Here is a 23,294-nt window from a genome sequence, read left to right as displayed (position 1 = left end):
CATCTGTCTTCTGTATCATATGGTAGTGTTAGTTGTGGTCATCATGGTGTACCTTTCATACTTAGTACTTACCTATAACTGGAAATTTGTACTTTTTTTTTTTTTTTTTAAGAGAGCATGCCTAGCAGGGGAGGGGCAGAGGGAGAGAGAGAATCTCTAGTGGGCTCTACCCCCAGCAGGACCTGACAAGGGACTTGATCTCACAACTGTGAGATGATGACCTGAGCCAAAATCAAGAGTTGGACGCTTAACCAACTGAGCCACCCAGACGCCCCAAGGAAATTTGTATCTTTTGACCATCTTCCTCCCAATTCTCCCTCCTCCCACTTTTCACATCTGGTGACCACAAATCTGATCCCTTTTTCTGTGAATTTGGTGTTTTTGTGTAGATCCCACATATAAGTGAGATCATATAGTGTTCTCTTTCTCTGACTTAATTTTATTTAGCATATCTGCAGGGACCATCCATATGTCCTAAATGGTAGGATTTCCTCATTTTTTTAATGGCTGAGTAATAATCCATTGAATATATATACCACACATCTTCATGCATCCATCCATCCACAGGCACATAGGTTGTTTCTGTGTCATGGCTATTGTAAATAATGCTGTGGGGGTGCCTGGGTGGCTCATTTGGTTAAGTATCCAGCTTGATTTCAGGTCAGGTCATGATTTCATATATGTGAGATCCAGCTCTGCATCATGCTCTGTGCTGGCAGCGTGGAGCCTGTTTGGGATTCTCTCTCTCTTCTCTCTCTGTTCCTCCCCTATTCGTGAGCACCTGCACACCTTCTCCCTATCTCAAAATAAACATTTCTTTAAAAAATGTTGCTTTGCATAAGAGACTCTTAAAAACTAAGAACAAACTAAAAGTTGATGGGGGGTGGGAGGGAGGGGAGGGTAGGTGATGGGCATTGAAGAGGGCATCTTTTGGGATGAGCACTGGGTGTTGTATGGAAACTAATTTGACAATAAATTTCATATAAAAAAAATGTTGCTTTGAACATGGGGATGCAGATAATCTCTTTGACATAGTGTTTTCATCTCCTGTGGATGTGGAAATTGCTAGATCCTGTGGAAATTCTATTTTTAATTTTTTTAGGAACCTTCATAATGTTTACCATAATGGCTGCACCTGCTTATAGTCCTACTATCAGTGGACAAGGGTTCCTTTTTCTCCAAATCCATGCTAGCATTTAATTGGCTGTTTGTGTTATGGGTAAGGCCTCTTCTGGTCAACAATAAGCTATTAGTGGTTGGGTTTTGGGAGGAGGAGGGTCAAAAGTTATCCATGGATTTTGTGTGGCAGTTTGGCACCCCAACCTCTGTGTTGTTCAAGGGTCACCTTTTTTTTTTCTTTTTTTTTCTTTTTTTGCTGTTGAATTATAGGAGTTCTGTATGGATTTTGGATATTAACCCCTTATCAGATACAGGGTTTGCCAGTATTTTGCCCATTTTGTAGGTTGTCTTTTCATTTTATTGATGATTTCTTTAGCCATTCTATAATTTCCAAAAACATCACATCAAAGAACTCACTTCCTATGTTTTCCTCTAGGAGTTTCATCGTGTTAGGTCTTATACTTAAATGAAAATCTTTACTCCATTTTGAAAAGTTAATTTTTTTTTAATTTTTTAATTTATTTTTGAGAGAGAGCGAGCAGTTGGGGGAGGAGCAGAGAGAGGGAGACACAAGATTTGAAGCAGGCTCCAGGCTCTGAGCTGTCAGCACAGAGCCTGACAGGGGGCTCAAACTCACGAACCATGAGATCATGACCTGAGCCTAAGTTGGAAGCTTAACCAACTGAGTCCCCTGGCGCCCCTTGAATCAGTTTTTGAGTGGTGTAACATAGGAGTCCAGTTTCATTCTTTTCCATGTTAATACCCAGTGATCCCAGCACTATTGGAAGAGACTTGCCTTCTCCATTGAGTATTCTTGGCTCCCGTGGCAAATTTTAGTTGAGTGTTTATGCTTGGGTTTGTTTCTGGGCTCAGGATTCTGTTCTTTTGATCTGTTTGTCTATTTTTATGCCAATAATGTTTTGAAGACTGTAGCTTAAAATCGAAGTGTGATGCCTCTTGCTTTTTGTTCATCTTTCCAGGATTTCTTTGGCTATTCAAGAGTCTTCTGTGGGTCTATATAAATTTTAGGAGTGTTTTCTCTAATTTTGTAAAATATGCCGTTGAACTTTTGATAGGGATTATGCTCAATTTATAGATGGCTTTTGGTAGTATTGATATTTTAACAATACTGATTCTTCCAATCAGTGAACATGGAATATTTTTCCATGTATTTGTGTCTTCTTCTATTTCTTTTATCAGTGTCTTAGAGTTTTCAGAGTAGAGATCTTTCATCTCCTTGGTTAGATTTATTCCTAATGACTTTATTGGTTTTGATGCTGTTGTAAGTGGGATCAATTTCTATTTCAGAAAATTTATTATTACAGTATCAGTTTTCTTAATGGTAAAACAGAGATAACCAAAGCTAACTCCCAGTATATTTGTAAGGATTAAATGACCTATGATTGTTTACCATAATTTTTTTTAATTTCTTTTTTAATGTTTATTTTTGAGGGGGTGGGGGAAGGGCAGAGAGAGAGGGAGACACAGAATCTGAACCAGGCTCCAGGCTCTGAGTTGTCAGCACAGAGCCCAACGTGGGGCTCAAACTCATGAGCCATGAGAGCATGACCTGAGCTGAGGTTGGACCCTTAACTGAGCCACCCGGGGAGCCCCTATTTACCATAATTTTGCTTCACATAAGGTAAATGTTCTTTAGTAGTAACCACTAATATCACTGTTATCCCTCAAGTGGGTTGAATGTCGTTTACCTTAATCATCCCCTGCTATTGCACAGTGGGGCTATAAACTCCATACTGGAGAGAGATGATACAAAGCTAAGCTAATGATGGCCTAGTCAACAGCAGTAGGCATCAACTTGGTGTGACACACCCCTTGGTGAGTGTAGATTTCCCTCAGGACTTGAGCTGCTTGCAGTGCTGTTTCTCAGCGGACCCTACACAGGCCAGGATGCGCCACCTCTGTCGTACAAGGAGTCCATGGCGGAGGCTGTGTGCACCTTGGACACCCCTGCCCCACCTGGAGCTAGCTGTCCACCTTGGGAAAGCTGACTAAGGTTATGAAAGATCTTTCGGTTGAATGGAAAAATGACCTTTTTAAAAATGTGTATGAAAAATCAGGATTGTAATATGTAAAGAGCTATGGATTACATGATTGGTTCCGAGAACATTCTCGAGGGGTTTTATTGTTTGTTTGACAAATACTTAGGTTTTGCTCAGTCCTTTTGAAAGGAGTGTAAAATGTCAGGCCGAGACAGATGTATAAAGTAGAAAATGGAGACGTGCTGCATTCTCATCAACAAGCACAATATGGTTTTTTCCAGTCTTTATTACTTCAAAATCCTTCATCTGATATTTAAAATGTATTTATGTTGAGTCATTTCTCTCTCTCTTGCTGGTGAACCAAAGATCATGAAATGATTCTGCAGAGGTAGTAGCATTACGTTCAGTTTCTTTTTTTGTATATATCAGATAAGAGGCTTGCAAATGGAAGTAAGTCCGCCTCACATCCTCTGTATGGTCATGGCCATGATGTTTGCCTTTTTGTCACTGATGCAACATTTATTAGCTCATAAAACCTTTTCCAAAGAACATGAGGGCTTTTTGGTGAAAGGTGACTATAGTAAGAACAAAGTTAGTTATTAACAGTCTACTTTTCTTTCTACAAACATTGCTTTGCCTCTTTTTAGTATTTAGAAAGTACTAGTTTTTTAAGTGTTGTGGGGTGGGGGTGGGGAGCCTGACAGGCCAAATGGAAATGAATGCACATATTTGGAGTTGGAATTTCTTAATCCTCAACTAGGAAGGGAAAATAAAAGCTTTGAGGTTCACCTCAGTTTAAGCCTCTAAGTCGCTCTCTCTGAACCATACTTTCTGGTTGGTAAAATTCTCACAGATCTGAGGCATTAAAGCACCTTAAGAGGCTCACTTTCTGCAAAACCTGAAGAGTAACAGAAGAGAAAAAAGGCAGCAGTTCCAGACTTGCGCATATGTCCCCAAAGACTAGGGGACCCCTGTACAACTCACCTGCTGTCTTTAACTCCCTGCCATCCATTTAATCAGCAGGTCTTCCTGTAACTGGTAGGCTACAGTGGCTATAATCCTTCCACTAAGCCCAAGAAAAAGTCTACCAAAATTTCTGAAATTTTCACAGAATGTCAATATCTGAGAGTATTTGTCCTGTCAGAGAGAGTGAAAATGGAAAGAGGTAAGGACTCTGGAGCACTGGGCACATCCCTGGCTGTATTCATTTGTAACTAAGCAGCAGTGTTTTTGTTCTGTTTATTTTTTCTCGCTCTTACTGTATTCTCCTTTTATCATTGGAAGTAATTTGTTATTTCAGGAGATTATTATGATACTTATGGTATATACATTATGTATTTCATATACTTTTAATATATACTATTACATGTAATTAGTGTTATCATTATACTATTTTTCCTTTTAAGTATCAGTGGCTTCTTTTTCCAGAGCAATCATGAAATTTCACAGTATGAAAATGGAAGAAATCAACAAAATTATTCGTGACCTTTGGCGAAGTACCTATCGTGGACAAGGTAATTTACATGGTTTATCCCGGATCTTTTCCAAAGCCCCGTCCCTGGCTTTTTGCACATATTATCTCTCATCATGCCAGTATTACCTCCTGGACCCCTTTGTGAACATCTCAAGAGATTTTCTAAGAATTCTTATCTTGACAATATCTTGTAACAAGGAAAGAAAATGCAAAGTTTTCTATTCCAAACCCTGACGAGACTTACATATTTGGCTATGGTACATATTATATTTAACTGATGACCTAATAGATTCTGTTGAAGTGTAGATAGGGATAAGCTGAAATGTGATAAGAAGAAAACCAGCAGGAGGAAACTCTTTTAATAGGGGAACTAAGCAAGGCAGAGCAGAGACTGAGGGTTGAGACATCTGGGTTGCTTCTTCCTCATGAACCCTCCCAGCCACTTTTAATGGTAATGTCACGTTGCTTCTTAGGCTTACTTGATATTTGCAGATGACAAAAGGCTACAGAGTATAGGTTGCTCTGAAATCTTCTTTTTGTGTCAGATATTGAATACATAGAAATTCGGTCTGATGCCGATGAAAATGTATCAGCCTCTGATAAAAGGCGGAATTATAACTACCGAGTGGTGATGCTGAAGGGAGACACAGCCTTGGATATGCGAGGACGATGCAGTGCTGGACAGAAGGCAGGTATCTCAAGCCCCTAGGAAGCCCACAGGTAACTGACAGAAACTAGTGTCTGTGCAGTGAAAGCACCCAGAGCTGCTGGGGAATATGGTGAGAAGACTCTCACAGCACTCCTTGTTGCCACATAAAGTTAGCCAGACTCAGCTACCCGTTACCCTCTTCCAGTTTTAACCAGCATTTCCTGCAACATTAGATAATCTTTCAGGAGAAGGGTCTGAGAAGTCCTCATGTGATCAGCCTAACGGAGAACCATTCATTGCTTCATAACTCTCCTTATGAGAATAAAGTTACTTGTGTTATCAATTGTAAGACATACCTCTGTTTTATGTGCCACCAAGAAATAAAGAATGCAGTTTTAACTGCAAGAATGCATCCTGATTTCAGAGCAGTCAGAAGTGGGGGAGGGGCGTTCACCAAACCACATCCCAGGTTGAGCCACATGAGGCATTAAAATAAGTCTCATTGAAAAGCAGCCCCATCACAGGACTGTGTCCCTGCCCCCACCTAGCCTTTGGACCTGCAGACCCTCTAAAAGAAGGGTTCTTGCCAGGAGCACCTGGCTGGCTCAGTCAGAAAAGCATCTGACTTTTGATCTTGTGGTTTGAGCCCCATGTTGGATGTAGAGATTACTTTAGAACAATGTTAAGAGAAGCGCCTGTTAGAACAGAGGCCTTGACACCCATAGCTGCCCCTGCATCCCTTCTCCCCCCACTGCCTAGACTCAGCTGCTGGGTCAGGCCATCTGGCTCTAGATGAGGCTCTGAGAGGACAGCCTGTGTTGTTGGATAGGGAGCACAGGCCAAATCAGAGGAATAAAGCTTTAAGGAATCAGGAAAATTGGACCTTCATTCTTGGGGAACAAGGCTGGGTCCTTTCACTGCACATAGGTTTACAACCAAGATGTCATGGATGCTTGAGCTTACTCTTTAGATTAGAAGCAGATTTATGGGATAAAAATTCCAGACCCCTGATTTTCTTTAAAAAATCTTAAAATTCTAGGAATGGGTGCTCACATTATATAAAGTATTTTCATAAACAGTTTTCTATTTTTGCTTAAAGACAATCCTGTGTATATGTATTTTTTGTCAGCCCAGCTGATACCAATTTAAGGCATATGCAGATTATTATCTTAATCATAGTCTGCAAAAATGACAACTTTGTGATCTATAACCAGTATTCCTACTTGCTTTGGTGGTTTTCAGTGGTTATTATGAATAAGAAAATACAGAATTTGTAACATGTCCCTTTGTATTGAAAATGCTTTGAAAATTATTTTCTAAACAAAATAGATTTCCTGTAGATACTCTAAATTATAAAAATTAGCAGTAATTGCTTCCTTGGTGTTGGGTTGGGGGAGAAGACAAAAACTTTGGTAAAGGTTGGCCAGGAACATCATTTAGACTCTTAATATGTAGGGTTGCAGGTGGGGGCTGTATTAGCGTTCAAATACAGGAAGGAAGTGTCTTCCCCAAAGGGCCAAGCTATGATCCTGGCTTCTGCAGTCTTCTAGCCTTCCCTGGACATCAAAGAGAAGCTGTAAACTGCTCTGAAATCACAACTCACTCACTGATGCTCCTTTATTCGTAGATTCAAGGGGAGGGGATATGGACAGCTCATGAAAAAGTAGTGGATACTCTGTTATGCTTAATTCTGTGTCCTTTGTGCCCTCAGATGGCTTCAGCTGGGGCTGAGGGTTTTAGTATTAGGTTTCTACTAACTGGGAAAGTGCTCAGAGTTTCAGTTCCTTGGATGTCCTATAGTTTAGCTTAAATAAAACCATACTGGGGCGCCTGGGTGGCGCAGTCGGTTAAGCGTCCGACTTCAGCCAGGTCACGATCTCGCGGTCCGTGAGTTCGAGCCCCGCGTCAGGCTCTGGGCTGATGGCTCGGAGCCTGGAGCCTGTTTCCGATTCTGTGTCTCCCTCTCTCTCTGCCCCTCCCCCGTTCATGCTCTGTCTCTCTCTGTCCCAAAAATAAATTAAAAAAAAAAAAAAAACCATACTTCTGTACTCCTGATACACTGACACGGGAATATTCTTTCTGTCTTGGTTCCCTCAGAATTATAAACACAGACATTTAAGTGTAGGTTAGAACACAATACCTGGTGCCCCTCTGGGACCCCAGAACATACAGATTTAAAAGTAACTCAGAAAAAGAGTGGGTGAGAGGTTGTTAATCTTATACAGTTAACTAAAATGATTAGTTACAGATAAACAGTAATGCAGATGACAGGCTGAGATACAACATACCTGATGGTTCACTTTCTGGAAGGGTTTAAGAGTCTGGTCACAGGGCCAGGCTCTCCCAAATAAAAGAGCAACAATTCACCTAAAGTCACTGACCCAATGACATTGCTCCCTTCCCTTATAAAGACGTTAGGCCAGGTGTGCATGCTTTCCTAACGTGAATGAGAAAGAGGTCTGTGTGGTACAGCTCAGCTCTGGTGCTTTCTTCCAGGTATTAGCCTCACTCATCATTCGTCTGGCCCTGGCTGAAACATTCTGCTTGAACTGTGGCATCCTTGCCTTGGATGAGCCAACAACAAATCTTGACAGAGAAAATATTGAATCTCTTGCACATGCTCTCGTTGAGTAAGTATCTCAAATTTGGGGGCAGGCTATGATAGTAATATATATTACACTTAGAAAGTAACGTAGAGTTCTGTGGTGAAAACCTTCTCTGCATGTGTCTTCCTTGGGAAAGCTAGTTGGTGTCAGACGTTAGGCTTTACCTTTGATAGTAATTCTTCAGATGCTTAAAAAGAACTAGGTGGTGAACAGCAGCCCCAGACACATCCTGCAATCTCCCCAGGTGTGCTGAAGGGTTTCCTGGCTTGGTTTGCTTTCTCTGTAAACCCACCACAGGTGCCCACAGGTCATGTAGAGGAGTTAGCATGCCCTGCTTAAAACATTTCTAGGTGCTAATAGTGGATTTTGGCCCATCTCCCCAGTTTTATGAGGAATGACAGCTCCTATTCAAAAAGTATAATAGTGGTTATGTAGAATCTAGAAAGTAAAATTGCACACAGCTTTTGCCACATTCATGTGTGGTGGGTGCAGACCCCAGGAATGGGCAGCCCCTCCTGTGCTGGCAGAGGAAACCCACTTTTCCCAAACTAGAGAAGCTATTTTGGGTACTCTGGCTCAAGATAGATTCTTTCTGGCAGAGACACTAGCAGGAATGGGGCACCTTTCTCAGCCACCTCTCAGTCGTCCTGCATGACCAGCACATAAGGGCTAATACTTTTCAAAGCTCAGTGCATTCAGCCACGGGTAAGCGATAAATGGTTAGTTAAAAAGTCTGATTTCAGTCTCATAGCTAGTTACCTCAGCATATAATGAGCAAAAATGTTCCCAGTACACCCACTCAGGCCTCTTGTGTGTCATACTAATGATGCATCTAGTGACTGGTGGTGGCAGAATTCTAAGTAGACCCAGCTCCTAAGAAGGCAGCTGGGCTTGCATATGTAATTTCCCTTGCCTGTAGTTGGTTTTTTTGTTTTTTGTTTTTTGTTTTTTTTTTCTTCCAGAGATAATTAGTAACAGGTCAGGAAAACCCCAAAGGAATAAGACTCCTAAAGTTGAGCAGCTCAGATATTAAGGAAAATTTAGTAAAACATTTCTGCCTGTTTTATTAAGAACAACTTTGTGTTCTGGAAGAAACTAGATCATGTATTCTCATCAGTCCCTGAGTCAGACCTAGAGGAAGAGTCACTCCATCACCCTCACTGTCTGGATTGGACATGGGACTCCTACCTGGCTGGGCTGAAGGTCTGGGTCCAGCTCCCCCTCTCCAGTTTCCTCCAGGGTTGTCCTGTGTCTGACAAGGTTCTCAGTGTCTTTTTCATATAAAGGAGAGGATTATTTATGCTCTTCAGTAATAAAAGGTTCTCAATATATTGTTTCAGGATAATAAAGAGTCGCTCGCAGCAGCGTAACTTCCAGCTTCTGGTAATCACTCACGATGAGGATTTTGTGGAGCTCTTAGGGCGTTCTAAATATGTGGAGAAATTCTACAGGATTAAGAAGAACATTGATCAGTGCTCAGAGATTGTGACATGTAGTGTTAGCTCTCTAGGTTCTTATGTTCATTAAAAATAGTCAAGATTTTGGGGCGCCTGGGTGGCTTAGTCTGCTAAGTGTCCGACTTCAGCTCAGGTCATGATCTCAACAGTTTGTGAGTTCGAGCCCCAAGTCGGGCTCTGTGCCGACAGCTCAGAACCTGGAGCCTGCTTTTGATTCTGTGTCTCCCGCTCTGTCTCTCTGCCCCTCCCCCACGCTCTCTTGCTCTCAAAAATAAAAACATTAAAATTTTTAAATAGTCAAGATTTTGCCTTAGAAGCAAGTCCTCGGGCAGCTGTTTATTTCTGGTTTCGACTAAGTCAGTGCAAAAATCTGTCCTTTCAGAGGAGCTTTATGTCTAGGATTTTGAATGTCTGAGAGGTTCTACCATCATTAAAATTGTTTCTCGTGACATTTGGACTGATTTCCTGAACTTCATCCCCCTCCAGGCAGCCTCCGTCAGGCCTGGGGGTTCAGTAGCAGCACAGTTGGACTCAGCTACTCTGTTTCCCTTCCCAGCACAAATGAATGATTCCTGGTACTACCAGAAGCTGTTACCTTTCACTTCAAAGCACTGTTAAGAAGTAGGTTTTCACTGCCTTGATAATTAATGATTTGGGCATTTAAAAAAAGTGTTGGGGCACCTGGGTGGCTTAGTTGGTTAAGTGTCCGACTTCGGCTCAGGTTATCATCTCTTGGTTGGTGAGTTCATCAGACACGCCGCTATCAGTGCAGAGCCTGCTTCAGATCCTCTATCCCCCTCTCTCCTTCCCCCTCCCCTACTCTCTCTCAAAAATAAACGTTTAAAAAAAAAGTGTCACCTCTGAATTTCTTGGGATATGATTTTTAAAACCTGAGTTATTAGTGAGCACTAATATCTGAAGATGACTGGAAATCGTGAAGTTTTAATATTTGGCTCTGCTCCATTTTATAAATACCAGAAGTAACCTTCCTCACTGGGACTCAGTTTCCCAAAGTAAAATTAGTAGTAGTCCTATGGGGCATCAGGGTTTGAAAGGAACCTTAAGTAATCATGTAATTGAAACACCATCTCCCCACCCCCCATACCCCTGCCAGGTAGTCACCCAAACTTGGGGTTCTCTCTAGACAGAGAAGGTTCTCCACTGTGCACATCCACCTTTGGAAAGCTCTGATCAACAGCAGGATTCCCTTTGCTTGAGGCATGATCTGCCATCATGAAGAAGTCTGGGGCTTTCCATATATCCTATGTACAATTCTGCCTCACCATCAATCTTGATGGTTCACCAAGTGCATTCCAGCGTGGAAGGCAAGCAAGGCTCACTCATGGAGTCATAGCCTTCTCCCAGTGGGCTCTGACCAGACCTGGAAGAGCAGGCCTCATCCTCATTCCAGATGTTATTTCCATTAAAGGTCCAATCACACCTTTTTCCTGGAATTGCCAGCTGACACCAGAAAGCTTTCCCCAAGCATTACACACAGAATGCTACCAAGCCACACACTTTTGAGTTAGACTTTTTGGAGTTGACTTTTTCAGAGAGTCTTGTCAGTCATGTGGCACAATCAGTTTTGTGCCATCTGCAAATCTAATGAGTATATGGTATAGATAGCCCTTCTCAACCATAGTATAGGGAGAATTAAGCCCTAAGGACCTAAGGTATCTGCAATAGGCGGAATAAAGACCTCCAAAGATACCAAATCCTAATCCCTAGAACCTCTGAATGTTACCTCATTTGGCTAAGGGACTTGACAGATGTGATTAAAGATAAGGATCTTGACAAGGGGAGATTATCCGGGTGGGCCGTAAATGCAATTACGAATGTCCTAAGGAAGCAGAGAGCAAGATCATGCAACCAGCAAAGGCAGCATGGGGATGGATGCATAGACAAGTTCTGTGCTGTGACGGTAGAGGAAGGGCTGTAAGCCAAGGAATTCAAGCTACCAGGAGAGGCTGAAAAAAGCAAAGCAATGCTCTCCCTTCAGAGCCTCCAAAAAGGAATCAGCTGACATTTTGATTTAATGAGCCCTGATTGGGGCTTTTGACCTCCAGAACTGTAGAAGAGAATAGATTCGTGGTGTTTTAAGCTACTTAGTGTGAGCTCATTTGCTACAGCAACAGTAGGAAACTCCTATGGTATCCATCGTAATCCATTTCTGTGCACCTCAAGTGACCTTACAGTTGACCCTTGAACAACATGGGTTTGAACTGCGTGGGTCCACTTACATGTGGGGTTTTTGCCACCAACAGTACAGTATGGTAAATGTATTCCCTTTTTCTTATGAGTTTCTTGGTATTTTCTTTCCTCTAGCTTACTTTGCTTTATGAATACTGTATATAATATACAAACAGAATACGTGTTTATCAGCTGTTTATATCATCAGTAACACTTCCAGTCAGCATTATAGTGTCAGTAGCTAAGTTTTGGGGTAGTCAAAAGTTACACAAAGGTGTTTGCACTGAGGGGTTGGCTCCCCTAACTCATGCGTTCCTTTTTCAAGGGTCAACTGTAGTTGCATATGATCATCTTTTGGGAGAACAGAAAAAAGTGTTACTCAACTCATTTTGTGTTCTGTTATTTACATGAAGAACCGTGGTTGAGAAAGTCTGGTCCAGACACTCTCCTAATGCCTGGATCAAAGGGCCAAGGAACACAGCCACCACTCCAGCCAACTGCTTCCTGTCCACTGACTGAGAAGTTTCAGTCATCCTAATTGGCTTTGAGAAACTAAAATTACCTATTTACCACACTAGCATGAGCTCCCCAAAGGTACCATGGGGAAAAACTGACCAGTTTCAGAACAAAGATCCAGGAACTTGTAAATTAATACAAGCACTTCAGTTCCACCCATATATTAAACATACACAATAACCAAGATTTTTTATCCCAAGAATGCAAGAGTATTTCAAAAAGTCATAAATCTGTTCATAAATCGTCACCATAATAAAGCCAAAGGGTAAAAATTCTGATAGACACCAAACATGGACCATTTTTTTTATATATACAATTCAACATCTCTTAGCTTTAGCCAAACTCCTAAAACTACCATCTTCTTAATGGTATTTGTGTCACCAAGTCAAAATTAAAGTCATCTTAATAGCAAAAGATGAAGCATTTCTCATTAAATAAAAAAGTGTTATCTTCTATCAAAAGGTTTCTGAAAGCACTAGCCACTACAACATGGAATGACAATAAAGGCCATACAGGATAAATACGGGCAAGGAAGCAAAGTTATTTACAGATTAGAGATTTCCCATTTCAGCTCCCTACTCCCTGAGGTCCGTGGAGCTTCCCTAGCCGCCCTTCTGACAGTGGCCGTTTTCACATTCCCCTTGTAACCATGGAGGTGGGATAGGTGCCCTTCCTACTTCTCACTGGTGCTTCTCGATCATTATCCATTAAACACCCACCCCCCTCCTCCACACATGGGATGAGTAGACATCCCAGTGTCGAGATGAAGAATAGGAGCCGATGTCCCAAGCACCACCAATCACTAGTTCTGGGACCCTGGGCAAGTCATTTATTCTCTTTTAGCTCTGATTCCTTATCTTTAGGTAAGACACCACCTCTATTGGGGAGTTAAGAGAATTAAATGCCTAGAACTGCTTACTGCTTAGAACTGCTTAGAATTGCCTGACACACAAGTAAGTACAGTAAAACCTTGGATTGCAACTAAATTATTCTGCGAGTGTTCCACAAGAGAAGCAAACATTTCCAATAAATTCTAACGATAGATGAGCGATGTCTTGCAGTACAAGTAGTACACGATGCCAAACGTCACAACTGAGCCAATGGTTCTCTCTTATCTGCGGGACTGCGGGTGATCGTCTCCCATCCTCAAATGCTTGGTCTCAGGCCGTGGTGTTTGGCAGAAATCGTTGATTTTTCAGTATGTTGGAAGGTGCCAACAACTAGCTGAGTGTATTTTTTGTCACTTCAAAGCATCTCTGGACAGTCCTTTGCTTTTCCATACAAGAGTAACCTTAGGAATGCTTTGCTTCGTTCTAGGTCAGGCTGCCTGCAGACATAGACCCTTTCCTCTGTTGCCTTATTGCCAGTAACATGAAGTACAGTACATGACAAGAGTTTATTAATACTGTACTGTATTCACTACTGTAGTCAACATCCATGTGAGTGTATACAATGGCCCCCATGCAGAAAAAGGGTGAAAAGAAAGGCAGTAAGGAGATGATTACAGTGGAAGAAGGATATCCTAAAGAAGTAAAAATGAAGTATGTGAGTGGCCGAAATTACAAGATTTTATAAAAAGTCTACATCTGTGTCTGGTCTGCAGAGGAGGAAGAGTAAAAGAAGAATCCCTCACTTCGAATGAGATTAGTGAGATGTGTAAAAGGTGGGAAGCAGTGCAACATTTTGTAGAAAAGCACCACCCAATGAAGCGTACGAGCTATGAATCTGTTTCACGACAATGCAATGTCACATTTCCGCAAAATCCTCAAAAGGAGGCAAAAGCAAATGTCACTGGATAGGTTCCTTGTTAAAGTTGCACAAAAAGAAAAAGATTCCATTGAGCCAATAGATAGCAGTGATTCCATTAATGATAGTGAAATTCGTCCTACACAGTAACCCTCCTCTCTGTCTCCCCCACACTAGCCGTTCCAGCTCGGGTTAGCGAGTGGCTTGCCATGTGCACCTTCCACTGAGCTGCCTTTCACGGTTTAAAAACAAAAAGTAGGAAAGAAAAACCTTTTGACAAGATACAGGTAACAGCCGCAGACAGAAGTAGGCTGGAGCACGTGCGAAGTTCTTAAAACAGAGGCAGGGCACTGACAGCTCTCTCTGCAACCCTCTAGGTGCTGACTTCTCAAAAGTGTGTCCAGTCTAGATCTTGTCTAAACTCCTGACTCAGAGTCAGCTGCCTACTGGACATCTAGTTGCCCTTGAATATCTAACCGACATCTGAACTTTAAAATGACAGTCTTTCCCCCAGAACCTCCACCTCCCATAGGCTTTCAGTTAATGGCAACTCCATTCTTTCCATTGCTCAGGCAAAAATCTTGGCATCATCCTTCATGTTTTATCTCATACTCCACATCTAACCTACCGGTTTAACTATGGGCTCAACTTTCAAAATGTAGCCAGAATCCGACCACGGCTTACCTTCTAAACCACCGCTGCCCTGACCCCAGCGACCATCATCTCTAACGTGAATCATCTGAGGAGCTACCTAAATGCTTTCACTGGTCGGTCCTGCCCCCGGCACTGTGTTCTCAACACACCGGTCAGTCATCTTAGAGTAAACCGATTCTCTGTTTCTCACAGGAGGGTGGCTCACCAACTCTGAAGCCACTTTATATACACAAATCAGAGAAATACACACGTATTGTAGATGATAAGAGCCAAGTTTCTGTTAGAGAAATGTTTGTATATCATTAGGAAAGGGGGAAGACTAAAAACAACCCTGAAGTATCTGTATATTTACAGTTTTAGTATATAAAGGATTTCTACTTCGTTTAGCAAAGTAAAGGGAGGGAATAACGGGCAGGGGAGCGGGGCAGGGGGGGAATAAGAATAGTAAGGACTGACAAAAATCTCCTCCATAAGAGCCATGAGAATGATGGCCAAAGCTGTTACACTTTTTCAGCACTTTGGAAATTAACTAATGGCCTGCATTAAGCCAAGAGGTGTGTATTCAAGCAAAACAATCTCAGCGAGAAAAGCCGGTAGCTTTGTCCCACCCCCTGTCTCTGTGGTAGCTTTGAAAACCAGAAGCCCCATGACTACAGTACCTATGAAAACCAGCAGTGACTGGAGGGGCCAGAATAGACTGGAAGTCTCCAAAACCGTTTGCCCCAGAGAACTGCTGAGCGGCGTGGCAGCTCACTGAAAATCTCCATCCTCGGGGCTGATCTTTATTTGAACGGACTCTGGCAAACAGCCCTAACTGCGGTAGGCTATCCCTCTTAGCGGGCAAGCACTGCAGCAGCCTGGGGTAGCATGACCAAGTGGGGCCGGCAACAGGGTAACCAAAACACCTAAAAGAAGAAAATCAGACAAGGAGAGGCCTGTGGGAGCTTTGACATGCCACCACACATTCCTGGGGGTCTACAGGTTCGTGTGTGAGTCACAGTTTCGTGAATGCTCAGGAGGACGCTGAGAAGACCCTAAGCTCTGACCTTTAAACTCCACTCACACAACCTGTGAAGGCTAAGGCCTTGCAAACCGCCTGCTGGAGCACCAAGGACACGACAGAACAAATTCTCCCAGTCCCACAGACACATGCACAGCCTTTCAACTAAGGCTTGGAAATTTTTTAGTTCAAGACATTAAATGAAATCTCTGTACAATCATTTACTTAGCACCAAGCTGAGAATTCAGTGACCACACATAGCAGAGAATACAGTTTTACAAAGTCCAGGAAAGGAGGCTTCAGGTCTAAGATGTCAATGTAGGAAGACCTTCAACTCCCCTCCTCCATGGATGCTCCAAATTCATACCTATTTGTAGAAAGATTCCTCTTGAAAAAGAACCCAGGGCTGAATGAACAGCTTCTGCACAATAGAAGTGAAACCTTACCCCTGACCCTACGAAGTTCAGCTGTGAGGGAGCATACTGAGAGACCAGGAGCAGATTCAGCTGCTCTGCGATACAGAAAAAAACCCCTTGATTTAAAAGAGCAATTAGATGGGGCACCTGGGTGGCTCAGTCGGTTAACAATGCAATGCTTGATTTCAGCTCAGATCAAGATCTCACAGTTGTGAGACAGAGCCCAGCATCAGGCTCCGCGCTGAGTGTAGAGCCTGCTTGGGATTCTCTCTCCCTCTCTCTCTCTCTGCCCCTCCCCTGCTTGTGCTCTCTCTCTCCCTCTCTCAAAACAAACAACCAAACATTAATTAAGCAACCTGAATATAAAATATCAAGTCCCAGAACTCCGCCACAGGGCAGGGAAGCTGCTGGAACTCTCTCTGGCTCAGAGGGTCTGGCTCAAACCGATGTTCATGTGCCCCTCCACCCTGATAAGGTGGATGGGAGGAGGGTCTGGGCACCTTACCCAGCCTGCTTCTTCAATGAGCCCCAGGCCTTTATCCCACACCAGCCCAAACTATCCCCCAAGGTGTCCCTAGCACGGCACACACCAGGATGCCTCTGCTCAGCACTCACTACAGTTGCAGCCATCTTGCCAAGGTGACACAGTTGCAGGGCTCCCAGGAACACCCAAGCCCACACTAGTTTGGCTACAGATGAGTTGCTCTGGCACCTGCTGTGTGCAGGACCACCCCGACTCCAGCCACTCCACTGGGATGCCCCCTGCCTGGAGCACCCCAGGGCACCCTGGCTTGCACCCACATCAGTTGCAGCTGTCCTACCAAGGCACCCTCTGCATGGAGAGCCCTGGGAACCCCCCAGCTTAAACCCATCTCAGCTTCAGCTGTCCTATCAGGGTACCTCTGTGTGGAGAGCCTCAGGTCCACCCCGGCCCATGCCTACTCCAATCTCACCTGTCCCTCCAGGACAGGCACTGGGGATGACCATACACAGGACTGTTCCTCAAGTATAGGACAATTAGCTGTTCCACCTGCCTGACAGAAACACACACAGAAAGTCAAGCAAAATATCAAAAAGATATATGTACCACAATGTTCACCGCAGCATTATTTACAATAGCCAAAACATGAAAGCAACCTACACATCCACTTATAGATGCATGCATTTTACAAACATCTCACACACACACACACACACACACACACACACAGACTGGAATATTACTATTATATTATATTATATTATATTATATTATATTATATTATATTATTATATCAGCCATAAATAAGCAGGAAATCTTGCCATTTAAAACAACATGAATAGAAGTTGACAGTATTATGCTAAGTGAAATAAGTCAGAGAAAGACAAATACTGTATGATCTCACTTATATGTGGAATCTAAAAATAAAAACAAAGTGGCAAATGGGTGAAGGGATCAAAAGGTAGAAACTTCATTATAAAATAAATAAGGGGCGCCCAGGTGGCTCAGTTGGTTAAGCATCAGACTTCAGCTCAGGTCATGATCACACGGTTCATGAGTTCAAGCCCCACACAGGACTCTGTGCTGACAGCTCAGAGCCTGGAGCCTGCTTCAGATTCGGTGTCTCTGTTTCTCTTTGTCCCTGCCCTGCTTGCACTCCATCTCTCTTTCTCTCAAAAATTAACAAACATTAAAAAAAATTTTAATTAAGTCATGGGGATGTAAGGTACAGTATGGTAACTATTGTTAGCATAGAGTCATGCATATCTGAAAGATGCTAAAAGAATAGATATTAGAAGTTCTCATCACAAGAAAAATGATTTTGTAACTATGTATGGTGACGGATGTTAACTAGACTAATTGTAGTGATCATTTTGCAATATAAACAAATACTGAATCATTAGGTCATACACCTGAAACTAAATGTAATATGTCAATTATATCTTAATTTTTGATAAACTAAAAGAGGGGTGCCTGGGTGGCTCAGTTGGTTGAGTGTCTGTCTCTTGGTTGGGGCTCAGGTCATGATCTGCTGGTTCGTGGGTGTGAGCCCTCCATCAGGCTCCGTGCTGACAGTGTAGAGCCCACTTGGGATTCTCTCTGTTCTCTCTCAGCCTCTTCCCCCTCACACATGCTCACTAACTCTCTCTCAAAATAAATTTTAAAAAACTTAATGAAAAAAAAAAAAAACCAGGGGCACCTGGGTGGCTCAGTTGTTAAGCATATGACTTCAACTCAGGTTATGATCTCACAGTTCATGAGTTCGAGTCCCACATAAGGTGAGCTTGAGCCCCGCTTCAGGTGAGTCCCACTTCTCTCTCTCTTGCTCTCTCTCTCTCTGCCCTTTGCTCACGTGTGCCCCTGCTTCAAAAAATTTAAAAAAATAAAAAACTCTATGATATTTACATTTAGATGCATCACAAAGTGTCAAAAAAAAAAAAAAAAGAATCCTGGAACTGTCAAGAGAAAGCAGCAAAATGGCCTCAATAAAATGAATAGCTGATTTCTCCTTAGGAAAAAAATGGAGGCCAGAAGCCAGTGGGATAACAAACTAAAAGTGCTGAATGAAAAAGACTGCAGCCAAGAATTCTATATCCAATACAACTATATAGATAAATGAAGATGGAGATATATGGAGATACACATTTGTCTCCACCTACTAGAATGTATCTCTCAGGTAAGGACTATTGTTTTGTTTTAGTGCCTGACACACAGTAAGCACACAATAAACATTTACTTAATGAATGAATGAACTTATAATTGTTGTGTGAAGTATTCATACTTATTTAAAATATGTCTTCAAGGGGCATCTGGGTGGCTCAGTCAGTTGAGTGTCTGACTCTTGATTTTGGTTCAGGTCATGATCCCAGGGTTGTGGGATCTAACCCCTGTGTTGGGCTCCACACTGACCATAGAGATCGCTCGCTTTCTTTCTTTCTTTCTTTCTCTCCTCCTCCTCCTCCTCCTCCTCCTCCTCCTCCTCCTCCTCCTCCTCCTCTTCCTCCTCCTCCTCCTCCTCTCCCCTGGTCACACACACTCTCTCTCAAAATAAAATAAAAATACAAAAATAAAATACATCTTCCATACTAGGTTGAATACTTACAAAGCAAAGATTTAATTTTTAGTTCAGGAATAAAGTACTTATCATATACAGATCCACCTGTGAGAATGACAGACACCAAGATGTTACAGTGATTATTACCTCTGGATGCTGGGGTTGTGGGGGATTTTTCTTTATTTGCACATCTGCACTTCACACAATAACATTTTTGTGTAATTTTTTAAAGTGCAGAATACTGACATAGGAAAATGCTCTTTATACATTTTAAGTGAAATAAGGTGGTAAAAGTTATAAAATGTATTATCCTGTAAAATATAAATGTGCTTTTAAAAGGACTGTAAGTAGTCACTAAGGTGTTATCAGTGCCACAGGTGCAAAGATTCATGCTTGCTTCTCATTGCTGGTCCCTTCAACAAATTCCCTATGTTGAAAACATATATTCCAAGTAAATTCAATGGAATGGAAACATTATCTCCCACCTGATGATTTGGCAAAATGATAGGAGCCAAATTTTTAAAAGATGTAAACACACCAATATGGGAGAAAAAGACAATAACAACAGCTTTTTGAAAGGTGGAAAGCAGACTGACAGGAGGGACACTGTGTGGCTAACCCGACAACAGTGAATCCCAAACCAGCCACAGAGAAGCTGGGACCTAAAATGATGTAGAGATTCCCTAACAATGCTCAGGAACTTGCAGAAGACCAAGTACTTCTCCATGAGGAGTGGTGAAAACCGGTTGACACTTGGTTTAAAAAGCAATTAGAGGGGCACCTGGGTGGCTCAGTTGGTTGAGCGTCCGATTTCAGCTCAGGTCATGATCTCGTGGTCCGTGAGTTCAAGCCCTGCGTCGGGCTCTGTGCTGACTGCTCAGAGTCTGGAGCCTGTTTCATATTCTGTGTTTCCCTCTCTCTCTGCCCCTCCCCCACTCATGCTCTGTCTCTCTCTGTCAAAAATAAACATTAAAAAAAAAATTTTTTTAAGCAATTAGAGGGTGCCTGGGGGGCTCAGTCGTTTGAGCCTTGGACTTCAGTTTAGGTCATGGTCTTGTGGTTGGTGAGTTCAAGCCCCACACTGGCTTACTGCTGTCAGCACAAAGCCTGGTTCCCCTCTGTCCTCTGTCCCCCTCTCTCTGCCCCTCCCCTGCCCGCACTCTCCCCAGAATAATTTTTTTAAAAGGCAGTTAGATCCCCATTTCCATTCCTCAGATTTAAAGGACTCTACTCCAGTAGAGACAGAACTATTTTTTCTCTGAAGAGGGTATCTGGACAAAGAAACACTGGGCACGGTTGACTGTGGCCTAGTTGTGCTGAAATCAAGGCAGTAAGTAAACAGTTAACAGATGCTGAGATCCCCCTCGCCCTGCATTCTACCTGCCCCTGGCGGCCAAAATGCCGTTAGCCACACTGGAGATAGGGAGATTCTCTTCTGGGGAATCTGCCCTGTCAGCCAAACAATGACCCAAAGAAGCTGGCATGGGAGGTTCCCCGCTCCACCACACTGTGAAACACAAGCCAATGGCCCTGCAGTGAACCTCACCCCTACACACACACACACACACACACACACGCACACACGCGCACACACACTTTCTCTCTCTCTCTCTCTCTCTCTCTCTCTCTCTCTCTCTCTCTCTAAGGTTTCCAAATTGCTATTAGTCCCCCACTCCTCAATATGAGCAGGGAATCCAGGATCACCTGGCATCCAGGGAAAGCCTATAACATGAAAGAAAAAGATCAAATTAAATTAAAAAGAAAAAATGTGAAAGAAATAAAGACTACACGTGAAGAGGGAAACTTTTAAGTTCTCAGATTGCTAAGGTATCCCATCAATGAAACAAAAACATGGTGCCATTACACACGCATTCATATTCAGAGAAGAATACAATACCCTTGGGATGGAATATAATCTTAGAGAAATATCCCAGAGAAGACAATATTTTTTAAAGGAAAAAAACAGAAAAAAAAAAATAAAAGCACTACTCCAGGAGGTATATAATAAGAAAATGGTAGTTCCAGTAACAGAGAAGAGAAAGAATGGAGAGAAAAACATCATAAAAATAATTTTTAAAAATGTTCCAAGATCTCTAAGTGTGAATATAGAAATATCTTCTTATAAAGATATGTGAGAGAGGTGCCCGGGTGGCTCAGTTGGTTGAGCTTTCGACTCTTGATTTCAACTCAGGTTATGATCTCAGGGTCATGGGATCAAGTGCCTCGCCAAGCTCTGCAGTGAGTGTGAGGCCTGCTTGGGATTCTCTCTCTCTCCTTCCCTCTGCCCCTCTCCTTTGCTCACACACTCTCAATCTCTAAAATAAACAAATAAATAAAGATATGTGAGAAAACGCAAGTTGCAAAAGGTGTACAGGATGCTACAGCATATGCAGGAATGAGAAAAAAATAAAACTATGTATCCATACCTTCTTATAAACTCAGAAAGGATATACCAAAAAACTAGTAAGAGTGATTATTTGTGAGTGGGGTTGATGCATCCCACTGAATTTTTTCATATATACAGTTTCGATTTTTGAGCCATGTGAATGGAACTGCAAAATTAGAAGTAAAAATCAAAATACTCTGCAGGAACCAGTGTTGAGGTAGAGAAACTTGAACTCTAACTGATGAGTTGCTGGAGGCTCATCATAGACAAGCCGGAGATTAAAATCTGAGAGCCCCAGTCATCAGGGCCCCACCCCCAGACTTTTCTGAGATGTGCCTCCAGTAATTCACCATTTTCTTGGTGAATACAAGAGAACAATCCCCTGTGCTTCCAGCAGAGTGAAGGGAAATGAAACATTTTGAAACATGCCAGAGCACTGTGTTTCTTCTTAATAATGTCTGCTCTCAGGAGAAACTATTTAATCAAAGCCCAACAACCTGCTGGAGTTTTATCAGAGCCTAACTGGCCTGGGGGGGGGGGGGGGAGAGAAATACCCAGCTCCAGTAGGCTCTAGGTTTCCACGTGGAGGAAGGGAGATACCCGATTTTCAGCCCACTCTAGCAGTCCTGTCCCATGGAAGGTCCAGGGGGACTGAGAAGCATGTGTGAAGTTCGCAGTACAGAAGTACAGGCTAACTAAGAGGAAATCCTGCTACTCATGAGCCCAATAAGAATACTTCTCCTCCTGTCACAAAACAGAGAAAAGACAGCAAGCATTAAACCACACTCACATATGGCAGAGATATTGAGATGGTCAGCCTAGAAGTTTAAAACAAGTATGATTTAAGATGCTAAGCATCCTCATAGACAAAGTAGACAGCATGCAATAATGGATAGGCAATATAAACACAGATAGACATTCTTCTTTTTAAGTTTATTTATCTTCCAGAGACAGAGACAGAATGTGAGCAAGTGAAGGGCAGAGAGAGAGGGAGACACAGAATCCGAAGCAGGCTCCAGGCTCTGAGCTGTCAGCACAGAACCCGATATGGTGCTCGAACTCAAAACCAGTGAGATCATGACCTGAGTCAAAGTTGGACGCTTAACTGAGCCACCCCAGGCACTCCGAGAAATAGACATTCTAAGAACAAACAATAAGAGAAATGCTAGAGCTCAAAAACACTGACAAAAATTAAAAATGTCTTTGATGGCCTTATTGATAGACTATACACAGCTGAGGAAAGAATCTCTGAGTTTGCCTATTTCTCAACAGAAACCACCAAAACTGAAAAGCAAAAAGAATAAAAGACTGGGAAAAAAAGCAAAAACAAAATATCCAAGAACTGTGGGACAGCTACCAAAAGTGTAACCGAAGCATGATCAGAATTCCAAGAGCAGAGGAAAGAGAGAAGGGAACAGAAGAAATGCTGGAAATAATGACTAAAAATTCCCCAAATTAATGTCAGACAGCAAACCACAGATCCAGGAAGCTCCAAGAACAGCGAGCATAAAAACTGCCCCCATCCCAATTTACCTAGACATAGCATTTTCAAACTTCAGAAAACCAAAAATTAAGAAAAAATCCTAACAGATGTCAGAGGAGAAAAAAAATACTTCACCTATAGAAGAGCAAAGATCAGAATTACACCTACTTCTCTTTAAAAGGCAAAGCAAGAAGATAGCAAACTGAAATATTTTAAATGTTGAGAGGAAAAAACCTCATGAATATAAAATTCTGCACCCTGTAAAATTATACTTCAAAACTGAGGGAGAAATAAAGACTTTCTCAAACAGAAAAATATTTGAGGCAATCTGTTTCTAGTAGACCTGCCATGCAAGAAATGTTAATTAAAAAAAGAAAGAAATTCTTAAGACAGAAGAAAAATGACAAAATTCAGATCAATATAAAGAAAGGAAGAACATTGGAGAAGGAAGAGTGAAGGCAAAATAAAAACACTTATTGTTGTTATTCTTCACCTAACATAATTTGTTTGAAGTAAAAGCAACAACATATTTGATTATTTTTACTTATATGTAAGACTATATA

At 42.2% G+C, this 23,294-nt stretch overlaps 1 protein-coding gene and 1 long non-coding RNA gene across 3 annotated transcripts in view; one reads left to right on the top strand and one right to left on the bottom strand.

Moving 5' to 3' along the window:
• RAD50 (RAD50 double strand break repair protein) overlaps positions 1 to 9,756 on the top strand; it is an 86,953-nt gene extending 77,197 nt beyond the window's left edge. For both annotated transcript variants that reach the window (XM_058736706.1, XM_058736707.1), the window contains 4 exons: positions 4,548 to 4,633; positions 5,139 to 5,281; positions 7,739 to 7,872; positions 9,189 to 9,756. In XM_058736706.1, coding sequence (XP_058592689.1) covers positions 4,548 to 4,633; positions 5,139 to 5,281; positions 7,739 to 7,872; positions 9,189 to 9,375 — 550 coding nt within the window. In that variant the 3' untranslated portion in view covers positions 9,376 to 9,756. The remainder of the gene's footprint in view (positions 1 to 4,547; positions 4,634 to 5,138; positions 5,282 to 7,738; positions 7,873 to 9,188) is intronic.
• On the bottom strand, positions 6,842 to 7,739 carry LOC131516154 (uncharacterized). The gene is made up of 2 exons (XR_009263918.1): positions 7,292 to 7,739; positions 6,842 to 7,072 (listed from the first exon to the last, which is right to left on the bottom strand). It is a non-coding gene; the product is annotated as an uncharacterized LOC131516154 (long non-coding RNA).
• Positions 9,757 to 23,294: the final 13,538 nt, after the last annotated feature.

Source organism: Neofelis nebulosa, chromosome 1, assembly GCF_028018385.1.
Source record: "Neofelis nebulosa isolate mNeoNeb1 chromosome 1, mNeoNeb1.pri, whole genome shotgun sequence".
In the NCBI taxonomy this organism is placed as follows: domain Eukaryota; kingdom Metazoa; phylum Chordata; class Mammalia; order Carnivora; family Felidae; genus Neofelis; species Neofelis nebulosa.
The sequence above is the reverse complement of the archived record's forward strand: the minus strand, read 5'-3'. Positions and strand labels throughout refer to the sequence as shown.